General features: G+C 44.6%; 1 protein-coding gene across 1 annotated transcript; it reads left to right on the forward strand.

Moving 5' to 3' along the window:
• Window positions 1-11,283: 11,283 nt before the first annotated feature.
• Window positions 11,284-12,602, forward strand: LOC138961268 (uncharacterized). Its single transcript, XM_070332871.1, has one exon. The coding sequence runs from the start codon at window positions 11,547-11,549 to the stop codon at window positions 12,429-12,431; it is 885 nt and encodes a 294-aa protein (XP_070188972.1). The 5' UTR covers window positions 11,284-11,546; the 3' UTR covers window positions 12,432-12,602.
• The last annotated feature ends 12,015 nt before the right edge of the window (window positions 12,603-24,617 follow it).

The raw sequence follows: 24,617 nt of genomic DNA on the forward strand, positions 1-24,617 counted from the left end.
CCAGATCTGATTAGAAAGCCTAATTTTTCTGCTTTTGATTTAAGTATTAAAACAGGCAAATGTTGATACCGCATCACGAGCTATGTTGATTCAGCATCACAGACTATCTTCATACAGCATCACAGGCTATGTTAATACAGCATCACAGGCTATGGTGATACAGCATCACAGGCTATGTTGATATTAGCTCCACAGGCTATGTTAATACAGCATCACAGGCTATGTTGAAACAGCACAACGAGCTATGTTAATACAGCATCACACTGGCTATGTTGATACAGCATCACAGGCTATGTTAATACAGCATCACAGGCTATGTTGAAACAGCATAACGAGCTATGTTAATACAGCATCACAGGCTATGTTAATACAGCATCACAGGCTATGTTGAAACAGCATAACGAGCTATGTTAATACAGCATCACAGGCTATGTTGATACAGCATCACAGGATGTGTCGAAACAGCATCACGGGCTATTTTGATACAGCATCACAGGCTATATGTTGATCTCCACAGGCTATGTTGATCCAGCCTCACGAGCTATGTTAATACAGCATCACAGGCTATGTTGATACAGCATCACAGGCCATGTTAATACAGCATCACAGGCTATGTTGATACAGCATCACGAGCTACACTGTGCAAAAAAAGTATCGCATAGGTGAATAGTTCTAAGTTCCAGACAAACATTCTGATTGGAACGCCTCGAAACTAGCTTTTGCAGTTCAGTTGAACCCGATCGTCGATTGAGTGAGCAAAATTCACCGCCCACATGCAAGTTTTTTTGAGATTTCACTCAAAATTTCGCTTAAGGTTAGCAAGATCGCTACATCCGGGTCACCCATCTCAGGCATCGGTTCCAGTCAGCCTCGGTGACCGCTAGGGCACTGCCTGGTGGCTGCCGTATCTCCGTGCAGACCGTCCGGAACCGCCTGCATACAACTGGTCTACACGCTTACAGGCCACTCCGGGGCAACGTCCTGACTCGCTGCCATTGCTAGGCCAGGATGCAGTGGGCGAACCAGCACCTCCAGTAGACCCTTGCCACCAACTGGCGCCACGTTGTCTTCAGCGATGAGTCTCAATTTTGCTCCTGCAACATCACGACAGCAGGAAGAGGGTGTACAGGAGGCAAGGAGAGCGCTACCACCAGCAGTGCGTAGATGAGGTGCCTCCTCATGGTGGTGGGGGCGTGATGGTGTGGGGGGCCAAAACCAACACTGGCAGGAGCCAGCTTGTGGAAGTTCCAGGCCGCCTGAACGCCCAGCACTACGTGCAGGACATTTTGCAGCCACACGCCCTGCCCCTCCTGGCCACGCCACGGGCTCAGTTCCAGCATGATAACGCCAGACCCCACACCGCCAGACTCACCACAACCTTCCTATTTTATTAGCTTTGGTAAGGATGTTTTTCTGTTTAATAAAAGAGATGCACACAGAATGAATCTCCTTTGTTTTAAGGCTCTGTTTGCCTGAAAACTATGAGTTCCTTTTATTAAATCCACCCGCTTAATATAGCCACTTTTGTCCTGCACCAAGGTGACCTTATTAAGCGGAGTCTACTGTACTGACCCTGGTAAAAGGGGGAGGTAACCGCATAAAAAAAATATGCCCCAAGGCATGGTGCGTAGTAGTTACCTCCCCTCTCGGTCTCCTGTGCATGCGAGGGACCGGTGACAAATCATTCCTACACTTCAACACGTTGCCTTCAGATGTGTACAGAGTACAACAGGCTTTTCTGCCACCGGCCTTCCCACAAAGGCCATTGACCTTGAAATTGTTCACCTTCCAGTACTATGCTAGCCTTCCGCATTGGGTGAGAGCTTTCCTTTTTGTATTTATCATACTTGTTGCTTTTTCTCGCTTTGTCAACTTGCCAAACATTTTTGTCGTTGTTCCTTTCATTCACCTTCACTGTGTTTTGTAAACATGGCGGACTCTTGATACATGCAAGAGTTCTGCCAGGCAGGTAACAGCTCCCGCAACTCCGCCGGGCAAGAAAGCAAAGAGTAAAGCTAGGGTTAAGAGCACACCTAAGAGCGAGAAACCCACATTTGTCAGCATGTTTAACCCTTCAACTAATGAGTCCATTCATGTTTCTATTGACATCTGTCCATTGCGTACTTGAAACCGAGATTTTGCGGATCACGTGATACGCACGGTTCGGTCTGGCGGGCAAGCGTGTAGCGAGTAATAGTGGTGAGTTGTGAGCACGATAGCGGCAAGTCGACATTGTGTTTTCGTATTTCCGTTCAGATGTCGAAGCCAAGAGACAAATTGTCGAAAAAAGTAGTTCCCCCGTATGTTGATATGCTGGATGATGTCAGCAAGAGGCGATATCTGCAGAAGATAGCAGCGGTGAAGAACATTGACCCATACGAAAATGAGGACTGGTCAGACGACGCCAAGACGTTTCCTCCGTTGGACAAGTGCGACGTTTTCGAGTACCTTGTAAACCGTACAAGCTACTACACAAGAGAAAGATTCAAAGCGATGAAGCAGCTTGGAGCCCACAGCCAGCTCACATCAGGTTGGGTGAAAAAAATTTTTACACCCACAGGCCACATGGTTGTGAAAATGTCAAGCGCCATTTGCCGATCAGCGCGATCATAAGATGGCGCAGAACCATATGACGATCCGCAGAAAGCGCGCCCATCTCGAGATGGGCGAAGCCGTTTTGGACGGCAATCGATCGTCACATGGTTCTGCGCAATCTTAAGATAAGCAAGACAATGACTCGACGGGTTTAAATAGAATCAACCAGAACCAACCAATCAGATGCGGCTTCAGGTTATTTGCGACCTGCAGAAGTTGTTCAAAATAGCGAGAATAATATGTTGACTTACTTCTCATTCAATGTTGACGTCATGCTTTCGCAGAAATGAGTTTAGAATTTTTATCCGATAAAAGTTTTTCGAATTTACGATGTTGACTTCTCATTGAACATGCTTACGTACGTGTTTTTAAAGGTGCGACACACTAGTTACGCTGAACTGCGCTCAGAATAATTCACGCTGATTGTTCGTGGCAACGATTGTTACTGAATTAAAAGTGACACTTTTTGAATTGCGCTCAAAGAGTTGAATTGCAGTTACGTTTACACGTAGCCCTGAATCTTTACATCATTGATACTCTCTTTGTGTACACTGCATAGACCATGGATCGTCACACAGAGTTATGCAAGGATCAACTTGAGACAATTTCGTCTTCAAAACGATCGCTGGTCCTTACCAAAGAAAAGTACTCTGCCACAGTGGCACACTTGAAGAACCCTCGTGATCCTGTTGGTGCGCATTTCAAACACTGGGTCAAAACAAAGGAATTTGGCATAGTTAATATTCCAGCACTTTTACTTGTTGATGCACTTGTTTTCCCAAATCCAGCTGCATCAAAAATAGAGGGAGCCACTCGTCATCTGCGCGTTGTTCATGCCGACCCGTTATATGATGTTACCACACAGGTGCATGTTGATGAGCTGAACCATGCCGGCTACAAGAAAGTCATGGAATTTGTACAGCGCCATTACTACGGAATCACGCGTGCTTATTTTGTTTGTTTGCTTCACGCCCAGTCCACCACGAAGGGTGATATCAGGGCGGTGCTGCTTTGACATTTAACGTGCGCCAGTCACACAAGACTTCCTTTTGGTGACAATGTGTTTGAGAGTGAATACTTGAGTAATATGTTGGATGACTTTGAGGATTTTAGGATGTTCTAAGAGTGGCTGGGTATACTTGATTCACTGTGTTATACTTTGATGCTTAGATGTTTCGTCAAGAGCGCGAAGTACGTATCTTAGTTGACATCATGTCAGCATAGTGTCTGCTTGTTTTGCATGAAGAGTACGGGGAAGGTGTTGCTATGTCAATTTGTAGGTATCTATAGTTGCATAGTATTGCAGTTCTCTCATGTCGGTTTTTGTTTTGTTTATGCCATTTCTTGAGAATCTTGATTTTGTGGAATGATTCTAAGCATTGAGAGAGTTCATGTATTTGCACATTGTTACTGAATTGTGAGCGGAGTGAGTGAGTTGTTCTTTTTTCTGATTTTAGCTTGCCTTATCTCTCTTCGTGGTCATGACACTGTGAAGGAAATCAAACAGCTAACAACTGAGTCATGCCGAGTTAGCATTTGTTCCCTACACGATACACGGAAGCCAACCAGATACACGTGGAAAGTGTATTGCACGGAGTTAACACAGCTCACAAACCAGAGAACAGTTGACTTTGTGAATCGGAGCTAGTTTAGCAGCACAATTGCCGACTGTCCATCGAGGAGAAAGGTCTCGATGTTAATCGCGGGGAGGATAAAATGCCCGGAGAGAATGCAGTAGAAGGTTCCAGCCCTTACTTGTGTTTTCGGAGACGCGATCGTCAAAGCACTTTAACAGTGCGTCCAGTAACCTGTCCATAAGAAGAAGATTGCGGCCAGATGCTGGGGAATAATAATAATCTGAGAAGCCGCCGAATATCTTATTTCTATGGATCAGTTTAGCTGAAGTTCGACGGGACTTTCACGAAGCTAGCAGTGAGGTTACAGTCCGGATAGTTGGACCGGAGAGGTCACAGGACGAAGTGAACTGATTAGGTCGAGATCGCCAGTCGGAGAATTAAGTACACCGCTACTTTTCCAAGTGAAGGACATATCGGCAGTTTTTGTGTGTGCTCTAGCTGAGCTAAGCCATGTTCAGGAGAACCTATTCAATTAAGATATAATTAGTGTTTAGCATCTAGATCAGATGGTTGCCGCAGTTTGGTCAGAATAATAACTGTGAACAGTGACGGTATTTTTTCTACTTATACACTTGCCGTGTGTTGGTATTACACTGTGGACATCATGTGCCTGTGATTTCACGGACTGTGTGTGTGTTTTTTCTGTCTACCTCACGGGTAGCGATTTTGATACACTCAGAGTAATATTATGGTTAGTTTGTGCACGGGATTTTCAAACCTGTCTTCAAACCTGTGAGTAGGCCTACCCTGTTTTGAATATATAACCCTGATATCTTTCTTTTCATGATTGTGTGTTTGTGTGTATATATCATACCTGTATCCTTGAATTTACCCAATACAGTGGAGGGAACTTATAACTAGAGTTGTTGTTTGTTCCCCAATGATAGCATATTAGCGCATTTACATTCATTCACAGACACGAGGATGTGTCACATACAAAAGTAGGCCCGGTATTAGGCCCAATGACCAAAAGTGTACCTTTCGGTTCGTGGTCTTTTCGTGATACTACACAATTTCAGTTGAAACGGGTAAAGCAATTGTCACTCTCACTAAAACCACTTTGTTATTCAGCGAACACTGGTACATTTAGCCATAAAAGCCGTTAAAAGTCAGCAAAAATACAAAATAAAGTGCTATCCATTGCGCCACGCACATCACCCCAAATGCTTGAACCAATTAAAACTGTGGAACCGGTGAAGGAATGTCAGGTCGCGGGGTCAAGGATGCGCTAGGCGCTAGTCATGGCGTCTGCTTCAACGGCAACAACATGCTGTTGCCACTTTGGAGAAAGCACCAACATCAAAGTTACACCATTTAGTCATCGGACATTTGAAAGATTGTTTGGGAAATTCCATGACGTCATCTAATTAATATTAATATTGGTCACGTGTGTAAAACAACGCGAAACTGTCTGCCATCTTGTGACCAGCCTAGCACGTACACTGATGTAACTGAGTGGTTCCAGAAAGATAATAAACCTCACGCCTAACTAAAGTCTTGTTGTGTTGGTAGTATGAAGTGAAACTACAGCATTCAACACAAAGATGTTGACAGTTTGCTGATCGATGGGTCAAGTTTGATTGTCCTCAGGCGGAGGTTGCAAGAAACTTCTTCAAAGTTGCACCGGATTTTGACGAGGCCCAGAGAATTGAAGGAGGATATCATCGCCATTGCTATCAGCGTTTTACACTAGTAAACAGGTGTGTTTAATAGTTTAAGTTATTACATTGTTTTAATCTTCCCAATAGGCATATATACAAGGTCTTTGTTCGGACTGTCTTGCAAACTTATGCATTTCCGCACCACTGAGAGGCCTGTGTAGCAAGTACTGATGCGGAGCAACGGTTGTTCAAATAGTTTTGTGTCCTCGTGACTGGGAAGCATCACTGAGGGGGTGAAAAAAATTTTCACTTTCGAAATAAAAGTGTTCAGTACTCAAGCTATACAATGCAAAACTGATTATGTTGTTTTCATCATCTCTCTCTTTATTTTTGTATGTGTCCGGTGGAATGTAGCTGGAGCAGGGTTTCTCAATCTGACGTACTATTTTATATATATATTTCTTTCAGTATCCCTTGAATGGGTCGTTTCTCCGTCTTATTCGCAATATTGAATCATTTACTTGCAGAATACAACAGCTCGAGCGAAATGCAACGGACACTGACAGCATAGCAAAGACTGTGACAACGTCTGAGGATTCACCTTCACGTGTGAAAAAACTGAGAAGTGCAGGCCCTACGTCGCAAACAGTGAAGTCGAACCAACAAAATCAGCATGTTCTGCCTGCTCTGTGTATATTCTGTAAGACTGAAAAGACTATAGTCGACAAAGCAACAAAGAAAAGAAACAAAAAAGACCTGCGAAATTGTGAACTGATTGAAAATGAAAAACTTCTTCGTGCTGCACGGGCGAAAGGTCATGTGGAACTTCTTCGGCAGGTGGAGGGAAAAGATCTGGTAAGCACACGTATAATTTTTTTACTGTATCCCGGCATGGCACTCTTCAAGAGCCTACAGTGTTTTTAAAGAACGTGTGATTTTCAAGAAACTTGTCAGGCCAAAACAAAGAATCTCTGTGCTGCTTCCTCGTTTTTCATTGGCAAACATTGGACGGCAAAGAACTCCGTGGAAGAAGCTTGTATGCAACAGTGGGTGGCGGCTGCTGCATGCTGTCAAGGGACTCAGTCAACGCCATTCAGGCTGAAGACGTTGCAGATCTGGCGACGTGTGACCATGAAGAAGCCGACACCCGTCTATTGTTGCATGCCAGACATGCGTCGTCTCTCTTTCTGAGCGTCGTCATCAAGAGTCCAGACACTGACGTCTTCCTGTTGTGCATCGCAAACACAAGTCAACTGTCTTGTCCTTTGTATTTCTCCACTGGCTCCGGGAAACTCAAGGCTGTTGTACGTAAATCCGGTGTCAGATATGCTGGGCCAAATTGCTTCTCAAGCCATCGTGGGGATCCATGCATTTACAGGATGCGACAGTACGAGCATAACAACGCATTTTAAACAACATCAACCCTGGGCCTATATGTGTGACAGGGCGACCAGTCACCAATTGTAGAGTAAAGTTTTTGTCATTGTCCAGTCTAGTGTTTGTAGTTAATGTTTTGTGTAATGCCATTATCTGTTCTAAGTTAATTCTAGAGCTGACACATGTGTACAACTGTACATCCCATTCAACAACCGGTTTCTCTCCATTCTATTTGATGTTTGGACGGGAACCAAGGCTTCTTCTTTTTCTGTTTCTTGGTGAGAAGCAAGATGCTTGGTGTGCTGCCATGCCAACACAGTGGCTTTCTGAGCATCTTCAGAGACTACAGGTGGCTTATGACAAAGCGGGGGAGAGGAAAGGGTTTAATTCTTTCTCATGTGTAACTCAGAATTACTTCGAATGATTAAGCTGAAATGTGTTTGTTTTGCTTGAACATGTTTCTGTTATTTGTATTACATGAATGCAGCGTCACCCATGCGGGTTTGACTTTTTTCTAGTCATTTATATTTAGTGATCGTTGTTGTTCCACTTGGAGTTAGTGAACATACTCCTTGGACTATGCTGCGAGATTACTATAACTTGTAAGTGTAAATACTTCTTGTTGGCTAGTATGTGCAGGGAGCACTCATTTAACTTCCATGGAAGGTTGTGGTTTGTCCATCATCTTGTAATAAATGATAGGAGTTGTCTTACTCATGTGGGTGTACTGGTGTTCATCATTGTTTTGAGGGAATGATAATGTTATTATTCAGTGGTAGTGGTGATGTCCTGTGGAGAAGTTAAGACATTACTATAACATACAAATCTAAATACTTTTTGTTAAATAGTATGTGCAGGGGGCACTATAGCTTAATCCCATGTTTGGATATGTTGCTGTTTTATTTAACTTGTGGTAGGTTTCAAAGGTATGATGTTGTGTCTACACTTAATACCTTTCTTTATTTGGTGTTTAACGTCGTTTTCAACCACGAAGGTTATATCGCGACGAGGGAAAGGGGGGAGATGGGATAGGGGAAAGGGGGAGGAGATGGGATAGAGCCACTTGTTAAGTGTTTCTTGTTCACAAAAGCACTAATCAAAAAATTGCTCCAGGGGCTTGCAACGTAGTACAATATATGACCTTACTGGGAGAATGCAAGTTTCCAGTACAAAGGACTAAACATTTCTTACATACTGCTTGACTAAAATCTTTACAAACATTGACTATATTCTATACAAGAACCACTTAACAAGGGTAAAAGGAGAAACAGAATCCGTTAGTCGCCTCATACGACATGCGGGGTGCAGAGAAATAAGGATGTGGAAAAGAAGACTTTTGGTAAGTGAAATAAAGGTGATGGATCCAGTCAGGTAGAAATAAGACAACAAGAAAAGAATTGGAAAACTGCAGGGAATAGTAGGGAGAGTTTTCTTGGAAGGAAATATAGGTGAAAGGACTGGTAAGGCAGAAATAAGACAAAAGAAGAGAAGAAACAGAACCGTTAGTCGCCTCTTACGACATGCTGGGTAGCATCGGGTAAATTCTTTCTAGTCCCAACCAATATGGGACTCCCCCTAACCCGCAGGGGGTGCCAACTAAGTGGCACCGCTCCAGGGCCTTCTTGGCAACATGGCCACACAGTCTACCGCTTCACTAGGTGAGACATTTTTAAGAATTGTTGACTTCGTACCAGCTTCTATGGCGGTGGAGGAAGAGGTGACACTCGGGGGAGGTGTCACGCTCAAGCTGGCCAACAAACCAAAGTTGGACAAAGTATCCCCCTGCCACTGGATCATCGCAAATGCAAGAATAATGGCAAAACTAATGAATGCACCGGACTTCGACCACGAAGCCTACCTCGGTTATACGGAGATGGTGGGCGAGCTCGGCGCAAGATTCTCCTGGCAGTCGGTGCTCCTGTACGACGACGAGTACAGGACAGTGGGCTGCTAACATTAACACGATCCATGTGACCTGTCTATTAACATTTAAAGTTTACTCTTTTGGAATCTTCTATGTTATTAATGAATATTTATAGTATTTTGAGTCGTCGCGATATAACCTTCGTGGTTGAAAACGACGTTAAACACCAAATAAAGAAAGAAAGAAAGAAAGTATTTTGAGGCACTGAAAGTAGTTGAGTGCAAAGAACTAGTTTCGTCTAGCTACAGGATAAGACAGTGCTTATCCTGCAATTCTACAACTTTTCCCCCCATTTTCGGCCACCGGCTTCGGTCGGTAGGCGCAGTGGAGGAGAGAAGAAGATCGAGATAGACACAGGAATAAAGTTTGCCATGCCAGTATTCTGCTGTTCAGTGTCACAATGTCATATGTTGTGTCAGTGAGAGATTGAGTCCAGAGTGAGTCCGTAACACATCAACATCGAGAAGAGAAACAAAACATTCTTTTCCGAACCTTCTACATTTGTCTTTGTTATTGTTCTTCTGACAGTTAGTTAGTGGGTCAACCCATCAACGAAAAATGTGATGTATGAGAAAGGATGGAACATTGATTTTACCTCCAGTGCCACACGCAAAAGGCGCATGGAGGATGACATCAATGGGACCCCCAGCCAACTCCGTGGCCCACGAAAACGCGTCTACACACCAGCACCCACTGAGGAGGAAAAGATGCAGTTCTTCAAATCAATTCAGTTCTCTGAGACAGGCGTGAAACCAGTCATTCTCTCCCTTGTGAAAGAATTTCAATCGGACTATGTGTCTGGCTGTAACAAATACCCTAGGTTTCTTGGGGACTTGTTCCAAGAGGAACTCAGCAGAAAGCCCTACGACTTTGTCCTGGCAAAATGCAAATTAAAGACATGGACTTGAGCGTCAGCCAGGAGGAAGCTATCCTGGCTGAGAGGCAGACGCGTGCTCAGGCAAAGTGACACTCTGGCACAGGCTTCGTGCTGGAAGGATCACGGCATCGAGGGCGTACCAGGTCTGCCACACAACAACAACAAAACCATCACTAAGCCTACTGCACAGCATTTGTGGCCCAGATGGCAAAACCCAGTCAGCTGCCATGAAGTGGGGGCAGCAAAAAGGGGCAGCAAAAAGAAGCAACAGCAGTGGCACAATACCGTGCACATGTCAGCAGTGATCACGAGGGCTTCGGTGTGGAGCCATGTGACCTGTCCATTCGCCCCATGTTTCCAACTCTTGGTGCAGCTCATGATTGTTTGTCGTTGCCATGGAAGAGGATGCCTCGAAGTGAAGTGCCCCGAGTCACAGGCAGACCTGACGATAGACTTGGGGAAAGTGGAGAATGTTGTTGGTGTGACAATGTGCACTTTTAGTGCCCTAATTACAGCCAAGTGCCCTAACAAACAATTGGCGCCAATTATTGTCGGCTACACGTGTGCGGTTTTTCTGCTGCAGACATTCCTGCCAAGAGTTCAACCGTAAGTAAATGTTCGGCCCTCTAGAAAAGTTTATCTGTCAGCCTGTCTTATAATGTGTTCTAGTCGACTTTCTAACTGCTGTGTAGAAGAATGTCTCAAGAATACGATGGATCACTCGCTGTGTGTGTTATTTCAGCCATTTCTGGTAAATTTCGATTTGTTGCCATTTACTTAGTATGGGGCAGGGTGTAACGGTGCACCCTGCCCCGTTCATGTTACACCCTGCCCCGTTAATGTTATGCCCTGCCCCAAGGTTGTTACACCCTACCCCGTTATAATAAACCAGTGTTGTACGTATTATCCCTCCACATCCATGTGGAGGTCCTACACGCTTTATTGCGTGTGGATGTGTGTGTGTGTGTGTGGATGTGTGTGTGTGTGGATGTGTGTGTGTGTGTGTGTGTGGATGTGTGTGTGTGTGGATGTGTGTGTGTGTGTGTGTGGATGTACCACTGTGCTGGTTTTTTGACAGCTTATTACTCAGCATCCACTGAACCGATTTAGAGAGGTGCTGTACCCTTTTTACTTTCCAGGAATATTCAGAACAGTGCTTTGTTTCGGTTCATTACTTTGAATTTACAATATTTCAGATGGTCCGAAATTACAAACGGAAAACCAACCTCACAGAACGACCACTGCAGCCACTTCAAAGGGCAGTGGAAGCTGTCAAACAAGGGAAGAGTTTCAGAAAAGCTGCAGATGAGTTTGGGGTAACGACAACAAGGATCTGGCGTATTCTGAAAAGATTGTCCAAGGGGAAAACGCAGCTTAACCACAGTCAGCTCTGTCGGACACGACAAGTATTTTCTGACGCAGAGGAAACTATACTCGTCGCCTATCTCATAAAAGCGTCCAGGATTGGCTTCCCATTAGACACAGTAACTCTGAGGTCCCTTGCATATGACCTGGCTGAAAGGAACAACAAAAACATGCCTGCCAGTTGGAGCAAAAGAAAACGTGCAGGGAAAGACTGGGTCATGAGCTTCAGGAAGCGCCACACCGAGCTCACGATCAGAGTTCCTGAAGCCACAAGTATTGCGAGAGCAGCGGCTTTCAACACGGCTAATGTGAACACTTTCTTTGAGAAGCTGAAGCAACTTTATATGAAACATTCATTCACACCGGAACGTGTGTTCAATGTGGATGAGACAGCATTGTCAACATGCCACAAGCCCCAGAAAGTCATCACTGAATCCGGCGTGAAGCAAGTCTCACAGCTTGTTTCCCAAGAGCGTGGGGAAATGGTTACCATGTTGGGAATCGTCAACGCAATTGGAAATGCCATACCCCCTTGTCTCATCTTCCCACGGGTTCACTTCAAGGACAGCATGCTCATGAACGCACCAGCTGGTGCACAGGGATTTGCAAACACCAGCGGATGGATGAATAAAGACAAATTTGTTGACTGCCTCTGCCATTTCGTGCGACAAACGAGATGCAGTCCCGAAGAGAAAGTTCTGGTCATACTCGACAACCACTTGTCACATGTATCCCTTCAAGCCGCTGATTACTGCCGAGATCATGGGATTGTCTTACTCAGTCTCCCGCCACATTGCAGCCACCGAATGCAGCCCTTAGACAAAACTGTGTTTGGACCCCTCAAGACACAGTACAATAACGTCTGCAGGGACTGGATGTGCATCAACCCAGGGAAGAGGATAACAATCCACAACGTTGCCGGCCTTTTGGGGAAGGTGTATCCCCGTGCATTAACCCAGGAAAATATCTTCAGTGGCTTCAAGAACACGGGTATTTTCCCTCTTGACACCGGGGATCTTCCAAGAGAGGGACTTTGCGCAGAGCTATGTGACTGATATTCCATTGCCTGAGGCATCTCAACCCTCCGTTCCATCAACAACACCTCCTGCTCCAGTTGTTGCAACCGATGACCAGGATGCCGGTCCAAGCTCCCCCCACGCTCGCAATCCTGACAATCCAACAGCACAAGCGGAAACGTCAGAATTTGCCACCTGCTCACCGGAAAACATGAGACCTCATCCGAAGATGACTCAAAGGCAGAATCAGAATGGTAGAAAACGAGGGCGAGCTGCTGGCCGTTGTCGAATTTTGACCGACACGCCAGAAAAGCAAACTGCTTGAGGAGAATGCCAAGAAAAAGGCACGCACAACTGCCTCCAAGAAGAAAAGTGCCCCCAAGAAACTAACGAAGACATTACGAGTTCGTAAGCCGCGTCTCGCCAGATCAAGCCAAGAAGAATCCAGAAAGGTCATTCAGGCATCGTATCATCAGGGAAACGCTGACATATTTGCCCTAGATACCAGAGGAAGGCAGTGCACTGCCATGGCCACTTCTGCTGCTGTTTTTGCCACAGTAAAGCCTGTCTCCTCATGGCAGATGGCTGATCTTAATCTCGTGTTGCAGTTTGGCAACTTGTTGTACATGAACGTCGCCGAAAAACAACCTGAAAATGAACATGGGTTTCTGCTCATATCGGACATACCAGAGCTCCAGAAAGATGCAGGGGTGTCGTTTTGATCGGCCCTTCGGCGAATCGCCGATTTTTTTTTACTTTGGCCGAAACTTTCATGTACTTATCGGCCAAATGTCCGAAGAGTATTCGTCTGAATCGGCCATGGTTTGTCCGTTTTTTTTATTGGTCAAGCTTTGATTGATAAAACTGCTGCCGATGTACTTAGTCAACTGACTGGCGTTTATTTTCTTCGTGAATACCAAGAACGAAACATCAGTGTTTTGAGCGGAAGCCATTGACAAAAACTATAACTGCCAGAGTGGTTTCCCTTGGACATGGGAAACCACACTCTCAGCGGACCGCTCTCAGCGTTTGCCGAACATCATGTCGCAAAAAAAGAAACAAGAAGGGCAAAGCCCATACGACTCACATGCTTGACCTTGACCTTTACATGACCTTGACCTTCAGGGTCAAGGTCAAATAACTAAACCTAGCAATGACATCATACACTAAGAACTGCTTTACACATTTTTCCTACCAAAATACATGTGACCTTGACCCAAGGTCATCCAAGGTCATGCAACACAAAGCTGTTAATTCAAGACATAGGAAGTACAATGGTGCTTATTGGCTCTTTCTACCATGAGATATGTTCACTTTTAGTGGTTCACTACCTTATTTTGGTCACATTTCATAAAGGTCAAAGTGACCTTGACCTTGATCATATGTGACCAAATGTGTCTCATGATGAAAGCATAACATGTGCCCCACATAATTTTTAAGTTTGAAACAGTTATCTTCCATAGTTCAGGGTCAAGGTCACTTCAAAATATGTATACAATCCAACTTTAAAGGACCCTTGCGACCTTGACCTTGAAGCAAGGTCAACCAAACTGGTGTCCAAAGATAGGGCTTACATTGCCCTGTATAGCATACATAGCTAAGGTTGCCATTCTCGATAACTTCAGAAAAAAATGCGAAAATGTGAAAAATGGTCGTTTTTAAGACAACAATTACGGCCCCTGTGACCTTGAACTTGAAGTGAGGTCAAGTTGCCGCACATGTTTTTTGAGATCTTGTAACCATACACCATCAGGCCACATCAGGTGTTGATAGACTTAATAGTGTCCAAGAAATATCCAACGTTAAAGTTTTTCGGACGGACGGACGACTCGGGTGAGTACATAGACTCACTTTTGCTTCGCATGTGAGTCAACAAAATGATTCCCACTGAAATACCTGGTGTATTGCACATATTTCCAAGAAAAAATGATGTAAATGAACACAACAACTTGTGCCAGTCAATGCTGTCTGATTCAATAGTAGAAATTCCAGCGGTACATTTTTTTTCTTAAAATGACCCTTCATGTGGACAAGATGTACCTCCTGACAAAATTCCGTCAGATGACAGAGATGCTGGAGGATTGATGTCCATGCTTAAAATATCCACAAACAGCAGAGTAATGCTTATTCGTAATATTTGTACTTCTGATGGTTTGGTGAATAGAGCTATGGGTGTCATTCAGTCTTTCGATTTTGCTGATGGATATGTTCAAACTATAAATATATTGTTTGACAATGTTCACATTGCAAAAACTCTCGTATCTGGACAACAAAATGCTATTCCAATTAAACCCATTGAACATGTTTTCAACTATTTCGGACATGAGATTGTGCGCAGTCAATTTCCAGTCACGCCATGTTGGGCATGCACTGTTCACAAAGTACAAGGTTTGTCTCTTAGCAAAGCAGCACTTGACTTGGGTTCCTCAGTATTTGAAAAGGGTATGAGTTATGTTGCTTTGAGCAGAGTCAGAAGTTTGGATGGAATTACAATTTTAAAATTTGATCCTGCAAAAGTGAATTGTTCAGAGCAAGTATTGGAAGAATATGGTAGACTCAGGGACCTGCGATTGCAAGATGATGAGCAAAATGATGAGCAACATGATATCTAGACACACATTTCAGAATTGTGAAACAACTTTTGATCCTACAAAAGTGAATTGTTGAGAGCAAGTATTGAAGAATATGGTAGACTGTGGGACCTGCGATTGCAAAATGATGAGCAAGATGACATCTAGACACACATTTCACAATTGTGAAACAAGTTTTGTTCATACAAAAGTCAATTGTCCAGAGCAAGTATTGGAAGAATATGGTAGACTCGGGGACCTGCGATTGCAAGATGATGAGCAAGATGACATCTGGACACACATTTAAGAATTGTGAAACAAGTTTTGCCAACAGAGAAAAAGCAACCATTAATGTTCATTGCACAGAGTCTCGCAAACTTCATTTGATTCTTTTCTTTCAGCATTGAGCAACATGTCATAGCGCAACCATTAATGTTCATTGCAGGGAGTCTCACAAGCTTCATTTGATTATTTTCTTTCAGCATTGAGCAACATAATATATGGACACGTCTTTCAGAGTTATGAAAAACAAGTGCAGCCTATAAATGATAAAACACTTTGAGGACATTTGGTATTTTTTCCAAGGTTGCATATGATTTCAAGCAGACTGAAAAAGTGATCCACCATTCATGCTCATTGTACTCATTTGTCTAAATTCATTCAAAGACATTTTTTATATGATTAGTATACTTTTAGCACATGAGGTATTCACAAAAGCAAGCTCTTTGTTTGAACACATTCTAAATGTTGCTTTTTTTCAAATGTTGCAGAATGTTACCCTCTGTCTAACAAACTTTATTTCATGCTTTACTTCCAGGCAGAAGCATCATCTGAAGAAGCAAGCAAGCAAGTTGATTTTGTGAAAGGCACGATTGTCAAACGCAGCGATGTACAGCAAAACAAGCCTGGAGGCTACTTTTTTGTTGTGGTGGCACCCACAAATGGTGGACCTGTTGAAGTTGTTCAAGTTTTTAATTCTTTCATACACAATCTGTGTGCGGTCAATAGAACTATGCTCTTGAGCCAGCTCATTCGAAAAGAACACCATTTCCTGTTCACAAGAAACTCTAAGACGTCTTTTATCAAGACATACATACCCTCCGACGAACAACGCAAGATGGCAGAGACTACAAAGTTCCCCACTGATCACCGAGACGAATCATCCAGAAAAAGGACCATCTCCGAAGCACTGGCTGACACAGAGGGAAGATCGACAGTGACCGCGAAAGTTCTGAAGGTAACTTTCACTTGCTTGCTTAGTTGTTTTGAATCAGAGATTCTTAATAATTTTTTTGTTTAACCCAGTTGATGACGGGCCAGGTGAAATCTTGGGTCCCACTTGAGCACACATAATCCCATCGGTTACTATTTATAGATCCCCACATCGTTAGATCCCCCATACAAATTCACAGATTCTCGCATCGTTAGATCCCCGCATCGTTAGATTCCCACATCGTTAGATCCAAATTGAGAAGCAAACATCTTGAACATGAGAACTATCGCAACGACATACACCATGACTGTGCTGTGATTTTTTGGGGGGTCTGTTTAAGGGGGTTGTGAGGCCTAGGGAGAATATATTTATATATATTTGTTTTCCTTGGACAAATCTCCTTATCACAATGCTGGATTGGCTCACATTGTCTCACTAACCTAAAGTCTCACACACACAAACGTACATTGGCGTCAAAACACTGTTTATTTGTAATAAGTGAAAAGGTTTATGCTCCCTTGCACTATTTAGTTTCATAATAATAATATTAATAATTTAAATATATATGCGCCCAATGTACAGCGACCCCCAAAGCGCTTAAAATTTTCATAAAATCACAAATATGTATGCGACAAACAACACCCAAAGCTGGCGTTCCAGAATGCGCTAAATTGCACATATTTTCATATTTTAGGTAAAACCAATTTTCGAGGGGGGCATGCATTCTCTCCCCCCACCCCCCCACCCACCCCTTCCCATGTCACTTTTATTGTCAATTTATTATTTATATTTTATTTTGGAGTGCAAAGTTTGGTAAATGATAGCTCAGTTCGCAGCCGGCCGGTGCTAGACAGAGGATTACTTTCCCCTGCTGTAGGCGAAGATAACGCGAGCGGGAAGACAGCGCTTCGCATCTCTTCTATCTATGTCTCTGGTCAGACTAACAAATTATGTAATTTTTGTTAATTTCCATTGTGAGTCAGATATGTTTCATAAACACGTTTGATTTTCAGTAAGATTTCACTTCATATATTTCCCACTTATTGTTTTCATAGAGGTTTGGTTTAGAACGTTGGCAATCTGGGTTTTTTTTTTAACAGTACGTCATGTTATCTGTTTTTGGTATAATTGATTAGTTCATTATATTACATGAGACCATATGTTTTTACAATAAAGCAATTTGGTCTTTGTATAATTCAGGAGGACAAGATGTATTGGCCAGTCCAGGAAGTACCTCACCTGAAACAGCTGCCCAGACACATTCGTGACAATGTCAGCACCATTGACATAGTTGTTTTTGATGCACATGGTAAGTACAAAAGTGTTTCATATTGTTCCCTTTCTCTGATGGTTGTGTGATAATCTTTTTTATTTATCTATCTTCTTCTTCTTCTGCGTTCGTGGGCTAAAACTCCCACGTACACTCGTGTTTTTGCACGAGTGGAACTTTAATAATAATAATGCAAACTTTTATAGCGCTATTCTAGAAAAATGTCTACTCTTAGCGCTTTACAATACATACATCGACCAAGCATACTATACACGCACAGGCAAAGAAACCGACCAAACATAACCAACAAACTATACATGCACAGGCAAAGAAAGCGACCAAACATACAATACACGCACAGGCAAGATAACGACCAAACATAAACAAACATACTATGACCAAACATAACCAACATACTATACGCGCGCAGGCAAAGAGAACAATCAGCACATGTAATAATTACTGACAACTAATAATGCAGGCATACAATGACAGTCCAATACACAGCCTAAGCACAAGAACCACAGTAGGCTTCAATATAAAAACGTGTCAACGGTACTATTTACACACACACAAACAGTGCTGACACAAAGCGCAGAAAATATACGTTATTTTAGGCGCTAGGTAGGGGGTGAGGTGGGGCGGGATGGGGTGGGTGGGGAGATGCTGGGGGGGAAATCACTTTACGTGTATGACCGTTTTTGCCCCGCCATTAAGGCAGCCATATGCTGCTTTCGGAGGAAGCATGCTGGGTATTTTCGTGTTTCTATAACCCACCGAACCCACGTCTAAATACCACCCCGCCACAGCGCCCGTCTTTTATTTATTTATGAACCAATGGATAATGAACTTACAGTTTTTCATTTGTTTACATTTAGTCAAGCATTGACGTTCTGTTTATATCCATCCAGGTGTATCACAAGATGTCAGGATGGACATTTGTTCCGATGAAGGTGTTGCTGTGACGATGCTCCAGTATGGTTTGTGGCCAGCAACCCCTTGTAACCCAAGGACGGCATTCAGCTTGCAACTACTGGAACTCTGTGTTTGTATGCAGCTGCATGGAACTTTGTCTGTGCAAGCATTTGCAAACTCCATCCAGGAGCTGGACCTCCTCATGGGCGTAAAAACAGCGGCCAAGACCAAGCCGGATTTGTACCGCAATCTCATTGGTGCAATCAATGAGTATCGGTATCATCGTACACAGGTGACAAGAGAAGGCAGACTGGCTGATGTTGATGTCCATTCCTGTGGAGTTTGCGAGGAGGTAATATTTATAACTTTTTTTTTTTATCTAGAGGACTTGTTTTAGTTTTGGTAATTAATTTATCACCAAGAGGGGTAATTTATTTTGTGTTTGGGATATATAGATGCAGGGTTGTACCTTAGCACTTGCCCGCCGGGGGTGGTTTCAAATTGCTGTGTGCGAATTTAAAATTCCTCTTCACTGTCTGTCTGGCACGACAAAGGTGTAAATGCAACACAGTCAAATGGAAGAGCATTGAGCAAAGAGCTCTCGCATTCGGTGTGCTACAAGACACCATCTTATTTCAATGCGTTTGCTAGCGCGATGCTGTCTCTTACCTCTCACTCGTGTCCAAGCTTCGAACTTGCACTTAACCACACGTTTCAGTAACAATGTAGAGATTTCTTGATTCTTGAAGTGTTCACTCCACTGCTGTTATGGTATTGAACACACGCAAACAGGAGATCTCGAGAGGCAGCAAAAATCAAACAGATTCAAAGGTTAAAAACATCCAGGACCACGAATGGTCTCTTCTTCACGCTACATTGTCTAAGATAATGCTGCTCAGAAAAATCTGTTGAACAGTTTTTCATGCTGTTCAGTGTTTTTGTTAGTGTTAATGGTTAGTTTTTGTTTTCTGAGTGCGATTTCATGTGTGACTGGGTGACAAGGGGGTATGTGTGATTGTGTGGTAACTTTCTTAGTAACTGCTCTTGTTAGTTCAGTATTTTGGGGCTGGTTCAGTGGTTGAGATTTTGGGGGGCCCAAACTGTATCACGCAAATCTGCTGAAGGCCTACATGCATAGAGAGAAAGTAGGTGTGGCCGCCATTGTCATGGAGGAAGATAGTGAATCTGAGGACGATACACGTGTTGTTGAGTGCAAACCGGAGGTAGGCATCGCACTTCCCTCATTGTCAAAGTGTCAGTAGCTTGCAGATTCCCAGCGGGCTGACTTGAGACAGATGGTGCAGGAGCATTCTGGCATTTTCACAGACATCCCCTTAACTTTTTCTCGACGGAGCGCTCATATATGAGCGTCGCTCGTGACCTCCGCAGCCAACGCGGCGCTCAGACTTGAGCATTCGCATCGCTTCGTTCGGTTACGAGACGCTCAAGTCTGAGCGTTACTACTTTGAAAAAATCGTGAGACGAAACCACTTTGGTCTGGGGGAAACAATTCATATCATTGTGTTCATCAACCATTTCTCTTTCATCTTAGTTACTTCCCTTGAATGAACGTTTCCGAAGTTTGCCGAATGATGCCTTGGAACAAAGAAAGTTGGACTCGGTAAATTCCGTCCGTCACATTTGAAAATCATGGTGGAGAGACGGAGAAGAAATCGCGTTGTGGCTTTCAAAGAAGTTCTAGAACAGTGCTTACAGAGTGGTTCCGAAGACGAGGGAGATGAAGATGGGTGGGAAGAAGACGAAAGAGAAGATGAGAACGATTTGATGAACGATGTGGCTCCAGAAAACAACCAAGAAGACGAAGAAGTTGGTGACTGACTTCGAAAACGAAGAGGAACGGAACGCGGAACACGAGATGGAGGTGGGAGATGCAGACACGCAGACACCTGGGTAGCGTGACTCCGTTGCTGCTAGCTTTCCACTGGGAGGAAGCGACCCGAATTTCCCAGCGATGGGACAATAAAGTAATGAGAATGAGAATGAATGAGCTCTCATCTCCTTGCTTCGCTTCGCTTGGTTCTTCTTCTTTTCATCTCATCGTCGTCATCGCACTTCGTCATATTCTCGTCTTGGGACTGTGGGGCTTCACACCAGAAGGCGTAAAGCGGTTGAGCGTGCAGAATTGGGTTCCAAACGACTGGAGTACAAGGTCCCACCCTGCGACTGACTACGTGGCATCAGGGACGCGCCTCCCCGCGACTTTCCATGGGCCACGCCTGTTGTGGAACTGCAGTAACTTTGAGCGAACTCTGAAGACGGACACTGGGTCACAATCTGCAGCTGAGTACTTTTCATTCTCTGCTCTGTAATAGCCACGCCCATCAGCCCCTCTGTTCTATAACCTGCAATAGACATTTTTGGTTGTTTTCTTGTGCGGCCAGTTTACAGGCATTTTGAGTGCCTTGAGGCCACAACTGGCAGTTATTGTCTTGTGTACAGAACTACAGACAATTCCTTGACGTTGTTTTGACCGCTTCGGTGAAGTGCTCCGTCCGGTCCCAGCCTGTATAGGTATCATTTAGTTTAGTCGTCATAGCGGAGATCCGCTGTCGTTAGTGTGCGTGTGTGTTATTAGGGTGCGTGAGCGTTATTTGTTGCATGAGGTTGATTTACGGAAGTCTAGGTCGTATAACTGTTACATGTTTTTTGTTTATTTTTCTTAACTGAATAAACTTCTTGCCTATACACAAATTGTTATGCCTCTGGCGATGGATACGTGACACTGGGCTTTTGTTTTATTTTGTTTCATTTTGTTTTGTCTGTCACTGAACATGTTGTCGAGTTCCCTTTTCATTCAGCAAGGTTTTAATACTTTACACAAACAAAAGTTTTACAGTTCTCGTTGATTATGTGTTTGTGTCTGAGACTCTCTCTGTTTCAGAAAAGAGAGACAGTGAGCTGTCACAAGTGATGAGGAGGAGCAGCGAGACCGCAAACCTGCGCCAGCTCTCACTGAACATCAACAACAAGCGCCTTGATTCAAGAATGCACGCCAACAGCATGGAGAGGGTGGAGGTACCTGCAGACGGGAATTGTTTTTTTCACGCTGCCTCACTGCACCTGGAGGAGGATGCTGAAGAACTGAGGAAGAACCTCTGCCATTTTATGACAGAGAATCTGGATGACTATATCCAGTTCTTCAGCATGGATCCCAGTCTCAGCTCAGAGGAGAGACTCCATTTTGCCCGGGCCAAGATTGACAAGATCTGGCAACCTGGCCTAAGTTTAACACTGAGGCAAATGACATCATGCCTTTGGTCCTGGCCGAGTATTCAAAAAGAAGGGTGAAAATCTTCACTAGCAAGAGCAGGCATTCAGTAAATCAATGTGAAACCCAGAGCACAGCACATGTCCAGCGTCTTTCAACCCATTTAGCTCGCACACCTTGCTCCGCCGTTACAGGTTGGAATTGCAGAGCATTATGATGGGGCCATTGCTGTCAAACAGCACATTTACTCATTGTTCAATCCAGGATGGCCTTCGCCAGCAACACCCCTATCGCCCTCTCCACCACAACCATCAGCTCAGCCGCAAAAAGACCAGACGCTTCCACCACAGGCTGGGTCTCCATCACTGCGACCATCTCCACGACAACAAGAAATGTCACCACCACCCCAGCCACTATCTCCACGACAACAAGAAATGTCACCACCACTCCAGCCACCATCTACACGACAACAAGAAATGTCACCACCACCCCAGCCACCATCTCCACGACAACAAGAAATGTCACCACCACCCCAGCCACCATCTCCACGACAACAAGAAATGTCACCACCACCCCAGCCACCATCTCCACGACAACAAGAAATGTCACCACCACCCCAGCTACCACCTCACTTGGAATCACCGTGCCTTCAGTCTGCATCTGCTTCACCATCACTAGAAGAACAGCAGCCCCTTCCAGTATCCTCCCCGCCATCATCTTCAATGCCTCCACCACCCCCCTTACCTCAAACGCCCACACGGCATCAGTCGTTGACATCTGCAGATCGAAGCACATTGTCCACAACAGCAAATACATCTCTCTACACAACACCACCAAAAAAGACACCTCCCAGGAAACGAAAAGCAGATCCAACAAAATGGAAAAGAAACGTCAGAAAACAGCTAAAATTAGAAGGCAAAGATTATGTTACAAGCAGAGGAAAACCAGTACAAGCCAAAGGGGTGCGGCAAGGAAACTGCAACTGTAAGCTCAAGTGCAATTCAAAGGTACGTAACTGACACAGAGCGCCAGGAATTATTTAACATGTTCTACAATTTGGGTTCTCCCGAAAGACAGAGAGATTTTGTGTGTAGGCATTGTCACAACAAAGATCTCGTCAAAAAAACAAGGCAAGTCACCAGAAAGTTTTTTATTTCTGTCCATGCATGGAGACAAACTTCAAGTTTGTAAACGCTTTTTCCAAGGCACCCTTGACATTGGCCACGGATACATTGACACTGTCACAAACTCTGCCCAAGTCCAGCCATGACTTGTTCTGTAATTCGTGCATGAGCTGGGTTTCGTGTGGTTTTGGCTTAGCTGAGTGCCTATACAGTGACTCGGTTTGTGTCCGTAGATATGGACAGCCAATCGCGGGAGGGTATTCACGCACGTGGTGCGCGAAGGAGTCACAGGCTCGAAGGTCACTGCTGGGTAAAACTTTGAAGGAAACGGATGGTTGATGTGTATGCTCTATCCGGCCGACCGGCGTGTTGATGTTTTGTACAACCCCGGAGACAAGGTGTGTTCCAGCTGTCTTGGTGTGGCTTCAAGGGTTTCTGCGGATGGTCAGTCCTCGAACGGCAAGGTGGGTTTAAATTCTGTAGTTTTTCTCTCCTTCCGTGCTCAGGGTCAACATTTATTGGTTTGAAAATGTTGTGTATGAGAGAGTTTTAGGTTTTAGTTTCCTTGGTTGGTTTCATTTTGTGTGTAGGGTGTCTTGGGTAGAAGGGGGAAAGGGGAAATGGGAAACGAGGGAAAGGGGGTGAACAGTTGTTCAGTGTGCAAGAAGTGTGGAGAGCGAGTATGCTGGTGGAGAGAAGAAAAGAGGTGTCAGCAGTTACTGCGAGTGAACGCATGTGTGGGAAGGATTTGTTTTTTTTATGGAGGGTGAATTTAAGGTCTTGTTACGGACCTTTCAAAACGGCCTTTGGGGTGGCTGGCAAGAACTGGATTTATAATCACCCTGGTCAAAGAATGACCATTTACGATGTCTTGCCGGAACAGCTGTTGCACGGGCATTCACAATTGGAAACATAATCAGCGGCTTCAAATGCACAGGAATATGCCCAATTGATGTGAACATTTTCCCTGATAATGCGTTTGTCCAGTCCCTTGTCGTCGGAAGTCGCATATCGCCGTCTGACCATGGTCCTGCAGACACAGGCTCCCCCACACTGCAGTCGTCTGACCATGGTCCTGCAGACACAGGCTCCCCCACACTGCAGCCGTCTGACCATGCTCCAGCAGACACAGGCTCCCCCACACTGCGGCCGTCTGACCATGCTCCTGCAGACACAGGCTCCCCCACACTGCAGCCGTCTGACCATGCTCCTGCAGACACAGGCTCCCCCACACTGCAGACGTCTGACCATGCTCCAGCAGACACAGGCTCCCCCACACTGCAGCCGTCTGACCATGCTCCTGCAGACACAGGCTCCCCCACACTGCAGACGTCTGACCATGCTCATGCAGACACAGGCTCCCCCACATTGCAGACGTCTGACCATGCTCCTGTAGACACAGGCTCCTCCACACTGCAGTCGTCTCACCGAGTTCCTCTTGTGTCAATCTTCCAATTCCCATCAACACAGAATCAGACACAAGCAACTCGTCTTTCTGTGACCCCTGAAATGATACGCCCCCACCCACAGGCTGCCCCCAAGGACAAAGCGCAGAAGGCAAACAGGCGTCTAGGCATGGGTGTTACTGGGAAAAATCAAAAAACCTGAAAGGCAGGGGTCCAAAATGCTCAAGTTTGAAAGAAAGTTTCTGGACACCGACGAAACCAAATCATAATAAGCAAGATGGCGGCAAATCCAAGGGAACGAACCGAGAAAGCACGCGAACCGGTGTCAAAAGTCAGATCGGAACCGCTGCTCGTTATTTCAACTTAGCGAAACGAAGTTTTTTTTATTTTTTTTTATTTGAAAACCCGGAAAACCGGAATTTCCGGCTTCAGATTTTTTCAAAAACCGGAAATACGGCAAAAGCCGGAAGAGTAACACCCATGCGTCTAGGAAAAAGT

Source organism: Littorina saxatilis, linkage group LG3, assembly GCF_037325665.1.
Source record: "Littorina saxatilis isolate snail1 linkage group LG3, US_GU_Lsax_2.0, whole genome shotgun sequence".
NCBI lineage: Eukaryota > Metazoa > Mollusca > Gastropoda > Littorinimorpha > Littorinidae > Littorina > Littorina saxatilis.